The sequence below is a fragment of the Myotis brandtii genome, unplaced genomic scaffold (genome assembly GCF_000412655.1).
Source record: "Myotis brandtii unplaced genomic scaffold, ASM41265v1 scaffold443, whole genome shotgun sequence".
Lineage (NCBI taxonomy): Eukaryota > Metazoa > Chordata > Mammalia > Chiroptera > Vespertilionidae > Myotis > Myotis brandtii.
In genome coordinates, this window is record NW_005366952.1 from 1,314,410 (window position 1) to 1,320,427 (window position 6,018).

The 6,018-nt window shown below is 47.2% G+C and overlaps 1 protein-coding gene and 1 pseudogene across 1 annotated transcript in view; one reads left to right on the forward strand and one right to left on the reverse strand.

The window, feature by feature from the left end:
* Nucleotides 1-215, reverse strand: part of EAPP (E2F-associated phosphoprotein) — a 17,985-nt gene extending 17,770 nt beyond the window's left edge. Inside the window, exon 1 of the mRNA XM_005874571.2 lies at nucleotides 27-215. Within this exon, the coding sequence (XP_005874633.1) occupies nucleotides 27-100 (74 nt within the window). The 5' untranslated portion in view covers nucleotides 101-215. The remainder of the gene's footprint in view (nucleotides 1-26) is intronic.
* A 3,869-nt stretch (nucleotides 216-4,084) lies between these two features.
* LOC102262197 lies at nucleotides 4,085-4,454 on the forward strand (annotated as a pseudogene).
* Nucleotides 4,455-6,018: the final 1,564 nt, after the last annotated feature.

Genomic DNA, 6,018 nt, shown 5'->3' on the forward strand with positions numbered 1-6,018 from the left:
TTGGGCCGGACGGAGCCGGGGCGCACCTGCTCAAAGCCGGCTCCTCATCGCTAGGCTCTTCAACTGCGTAGGGGTCATAGTCATCTTGGAGCCGGTTCATGACGGCCTCCGCACTCCTACACCGTCCGCAGACGGCCGCAGAGTATGTTTCCTCCGGAGCCCCTTCCGTAATGCCTTGCGGACTCCACTTCCGCCCGCACTTCCGCTCCGCCCCCACCTCCGCGCGCCTGCGCAGAATGTCCCAGTGACAGGGGCGGGGCGGGGCTAAGGGGTGTATCCAGCCACTGCCGGCCGCTCCTCTGTCAGCGGTTCTCAACCTGTGGGTCGAAGGACCCTTTCACAGGGGTCGCCTAAATACATCCTGCATATCAGATATTTACATTACGATTCATAACAGTAACAAAATTATAGTTATGAAGTAGCAACGAAAATAATTTTATGGTTGGGGGTCACCACAACATGAGGAACTGTATTAAAGGATCGGGGCATTAGGAAGGTTGAGAACCACTGGCTTACCTGGAAGCAGCCACCTTATCACCAGGATAGTAATCCTCGCCGTGGGGCACCTCATTTCGTGATGTGAAAAGCGGAAATCTAGACGCTGGGGGACATGCAGCCTGTAGGTCCTCAGAAACTGGCAACCGACGTTCCTCCAATCTCCTCCCAGTCGTCCTACCTTCTCTTCGCTGCGCCGCCGCCTCGCCTTCAGGACTCACTCCTCACTCTGCCAGCGGCCCTGACTTCCTACGGAAAAGTTGTTAGACTGTCACCAGTTACTTCCCAGTTGTCTTTTTTGGACTCTTCTCAGTCCCAACCTTTGCTCAGCCCTATTCCGACTCCACTCCATACTTGAGCGGAGGCAGATGGCAGGCAGCCTCTTGGTTGTGACGCCTTTTCTCCCGTCTCTGCACCAGCCTATACTCAAGCTCCTGCCTCCTTCTGGACACCTCTCCCATCTTCAAAATCCCATTCAAATCGTTATCCCCTCTTATTTGGATCCTTGCCCTCTCCTCCACGTACCATGTCGGATTTCCAATTGCCTGGCTAGGTATCTCCGCCTGCTGCAGCCCTGCCAATTCAAAGTCAATATACCGTGGTAGCTCAGATTCAGCTCAGCATGTTCCATCCCATTCCTATACTTTAGCCATAACTACTTCTTGTTCTTTCTTTTTTTTTATTTTTTTTTTATTTTGGATTCTTTTTTTTTTTAATTAAATCTTTATTGTTCAGATTATTACATTGGTTCCTCTTTTTTCCCACCATAACTCCCCTCCACCCAGTTCCCACCCCACCCTCCGACCTCACTCCCCACCCACTGTCCTCATCCATAGGTGCACGATTATTGTCCAATCTCTTCCCGCAAATCAATGCCTCTCCATCTCTGGATCAGTCCTTGTTCATCAGTTTATGATGTTCATTATATTCCACAAATGAGTGAGATCATGTGGTATTTATCCTTCTCTGACTGGCTTATTTCACTTAGCATAATGCTCTCTAGTTCCATCCATGGTGTGGCAAATGGTAAGAGTTCCTTTTTCTTCTTCCTCTTCTTAAAGAATACCTTTCAGCATTTCATATAATGCTGGTTTGGTGGTGATGAACTCCTTTAGCTTTTTCTTATCTGTGAAGCTCTTTATCTGACCTTCAATTCTGAATGATAGCTTTGCTGGATAAAGTAATCTTGGTTGTAGGTTCTTGCTATTCATCACTTTGAATATTTCTTGCCACTCTCTTCTGGCCTGCATGGTTTCTGTTGAGAAATCAGCTGACAGTCGTATGGGTACTCCCTTATAGGTAACTGACTTTTTTTCTCTTGCTGCTTTTAAGATTCTCTCTTTGTCTTTTGCTCTTGGCATTTTAATTATGATGTGTCTTGGTGTGGTCCTCTTTGGATTCCTTTTGTTTGGGGTTCTCTGCGCTTCCTGGACTTGGAAGTCTATTTCTTTCACCAGGTAGGGGAAGTTTTCTGTCATTATTTCTTCAAATAGGTTTTCAATATCTTGCCCTCTCTCTTCTTCTGGTACCCCTATAATTCTGATGTTGGTACGCTTGAAGTTGTCCCAGAGGCTCCTTACACTATCTTCGTATTTTTGGATTCTTTTTTCATTTTGCTTTTCCGGTTGGGTGTTTTTTGCTTCTTCGTATTTCAAATCTTTGACTTGATTCTTGCGATCCTCTGGTCTGCTGTTGGGAGTCTGTATAATATTCTTTATTTCAGTCCGTGTATGCTTAATTTCTAGTTGGTCCTTTATCACAACATCGAGGGTCTCACTAGATTTCTTAAGGATCTCAATACATTTATCGGCGGTTTCCATAAAATTCTTGAAAAATCTTAGAACCGTGGTTTTGAACTCTATATCCAGTCGTTTGCTGTCCTCCATTTCTGTCATTTGTGACCTGTTTCTTTGTCTTCGCATTTTGTCTGCTTCCCTGTGTTGGTAGAGTGGTTTTGTGTGCTAGGTGTCCTACAGGGCCCAGTGGCTCAGCCTCCCCAGTTACCTGAGGTGGACACTCTTGGTGCACCCCCTTGTGGGCTTTGTGCACAGTCTTGTTGTAGTTATGCCTTGATTGTTTTAGGTGTCACTGGGAGGAATTGACCTCCAGGCCAATTGGCAGTGAGAATCAGCTGTGTCTGCAGTGGGAGAACTTCTGTGCTGAAGACACCCTTCTGGGGCAAGACTTGCTTCAGTGGGGCTTTGGTGCTCACTGAGTCTGCCCCCTGAGTGTGTCCCTTATGGATCTGAGGAGTTGTAATTGGATGGTCCCACTCTGACCACTGGGTACACTGGCTCTTGGATCTAAGGAGGTGCTAATCTAGCCTTTGCCTGAGGCTACCCAGCAGAAGCCAGCTGTAAAGCAATGCAAGTTGCCCTGGGGCCTTGGGGCAGCTGCAGTTTGTTAAGTTATTTTCAGATTACAAAGGGCCGGGCCTTTCATATGCAAAAGCCACCGTGCACAGCTTGGGCGGGGCGGGTCCCAGGGGATCAACAGGGCGGGCCGAGCGATCGAGCAAGCAGTATGGCTGCTCTCAGTCCTGCCTTCAGAGGTCCTGGCAATTGCTGTGAGCGCCTCCGAGAGAAAGCTGCCCTCGAGTTCCGACCGATGCCAGACAGTCCCGTTTCTCCCGTATGAGTCTGGGTCCCCAGAGACTCGCCTGGAACTGGAGCTCAGAGCCTGAGACTCCCTCCCGATTGAAAAAGACAATCGTGTCCTCAGCCGCCAGCCCTCTCCGCATGCACCTCCTCACCTTTGTATTTACTTCTGCACCGCACCTCCTCTGAGTCTCGGTATGCTTTTCTCTTTCCTTCTAGTTGTAGAAATTCCACTCAGCCAGCCTTCCTGTGGTTCTGGGTGATGTCCGTTCAGTCTTTTAGTTGTATTTTTGAAGTGGTTGTGTGAGACAGTAATCTCCGGTGTTTACCTATGCCGCCATCTTGGTTTCTCCCCTCTTTCTTTTTTTTTATTTGATTGATTTTAGGGAGAGAGGAAGGAAGGGGAGAGAGAGAGAAAGAGAGAGAGAGAGAGATCTTTTGCTGCTCCACTTATTTTATTCATTCATTGGTTGAACCCACAACCTTTTATCCGGATGACACTCTAACCAACTGAGCTCCCCTGGCAGGGCCAATAGCTACTTTTGACTCTTGATTTCTGTCACTTCCTCCATCCTTACAGCTGCTATAGGCTGAAAGTCTTGGACTCTTGGTTGACTCCTTTCTCTGTCCCTGGATGAGTCCTCAGTTCCCAAGTCCTGTAGATCTCTTAGCAACGTCTCTCTCATCCACATCTGATCTCCCTACCCCTCGGCTTGACTATTGACATAGGCTCCTATGACAGCCTTGTTTTGCTTTTGTTCCCTCTGCAATCCATGCTACTCTCTACTGGCAGAGAGACCCTCTTCCAGCACATCTTTGCTTTGGATGATTTCCTTCCTAAAACGTCCTGATATTTCATCTTTACCTCTGGATCTGTTCACCTTATTCTGAAGTATTCTTGGTGGCCCTCCATAATATGGTTCAATCCATCATGCCAAACTGATTTCCCTACACATATCCAGGACAATTTTCTTACTCAAGAATATGAGTGCTCTTTGGTCTCGGCAGCAGAAGCAAGATGACGAAGGGGACGTCCTCGTTCAGCAAGCGCCGCAACAAGACGCACACGCTGTGCCGCTGCTGGGGCTCCAAGGCCTAGCACCTGCAGAAGTCCACCTGCGGCAAGTGCGGCTACCCCGCCAAGCGCAAGAGGAAGTATAACTGGAGTGCCAAGGCCAAGCGACGGAACACCACCGGGACGGGTCGCATGTGGCCCCTGAAAATCGTGTACCGCAGGTTCAGGCATGGATTCCGTGAAGGAACAACTCCTAAACTCAAGAAATCAACTGTTGCTGCATCCAGTTCATCTTAAGGATTTCAGTGATTAGTCGCGCAATAAATCTGGGTTTTCAAAAATAAAAATAAATAAAAAGAATATGAGTTATGGTCCAACCGGCGTGGCTCAGAGGTTGAGCATCCACCTATGAACCAGGAAGTCACAGTTCGATTCCCAGTCAGGACACATGCCTGGGTGGCGGGGTCAATTCCCAGTGTGGAGCATGCAGAAGGCAGCTGATCAATGATTCTCTCTTGCCCTGACTGGTTTGGCTCAGTGGATAGAGCGTCGGCCCTGCAGACTGAAGGGTCCCAGGTTCAGTTCCAGTCAGGAGCATGTACCTTGGTTTCGGGCACATCCCTAGTGGGGGGGGGTGTGGGAGGCAGCTGATCGATGTTTCTTCTCTATTGATGTTTCTAACTCTCTATTCCTCTCCCTCTGTAAAAAGATCAATAAAACATATTTTTTTTAAAAATGATTCTCATCATTGATGTTTCTCTCTCTCTCTCTCTCTCTCTCTCTCTCTCTCTCTCTCTCTCTCTCTCTCTCTCTCTCTCTCTCTCTCTCTCTCTCTCTCTCTCTCTCTCTCTCTCTCTCTCTCTCTCTCTCTCTCTCTCTCTCTCTCTCTCTCTCTCTCTCTCTCTCTCTCTCTCTCTCTCTCTCTCTCTCTCTCTCTCTCTCTCTCTCTCTCTCTCTCTCTCTCTCTCTCTCTCTCTCTCTCTCTCTCTCTCTCTCTCTCTCTCTCTCTCTCTCTCTCTCTCTCTCTGAATTCAATAAATATATATTTTTTGAGAAAAGCAGTTAGTTACCTACAAGGGAGCACTCATATGGATGTCAGCTGATTTCTCAACAGAAACTTTGCAAGCCAGAAGGAAGTGGCAAGAAAGATTCAGAGTGATGTATAGCAAGGACCTACAGTCAAGATTACTCTATCCAGCAAAGCTATCATTTAGAATTGAAGGTCAGATAAAGAGCCTCACAGACAAGAAAAAGCTAAAGGAGTTCATCACCACCAAACCAATATTACGTGAAATGTTGAAGGGCATTCTTGAAGAAGAACAGCAACAACAATAAAATAGCAATAAATACATATCAATCAACATTTGAAATCAACAAACAAACAAGGAGTCTAATAAACAAAATAAACCGATGAATACAATAGAACCAGAGGCATGGAAACATGGTACAGACAGATGAATCTCAGAGGAAAGGGGGGAGGAGTTGTTGGGAAGAGATTAACCAAAAAATTTATATGCATATATGCGTTTGCTATGGTCACAGACAATAAGGTGGAGGGGGCCTAGGGCAGGACAGGAGCTGGGTGGAGGGTGGCAATGGGGGAGGGGGAGAAGGACATCTGTAAGACTCTCAACAATAAAGATTTCTTTTAAAAAGAACGTGACAGCCCTGACCGGTTTGGCTCAGTGGATAGAGCGTTGGCCTGCAGACTAAAGGGTCCCAGGTTCAATTCCGGTCAGGGGCATGTACCTTGGTTGTGGGCACATCCCCAGTGGGGAGTGTGCAGGAGGCAGCTGAATCGATGTTTCTCTCTCATCGATGTTTCTAACTCTATATTCCTCTCCCTCTCCCTTCCTCTCTGTAAAAAGTCAATAAAATATATTTTAAAAAATAAAAATAAAAAAGAACGTG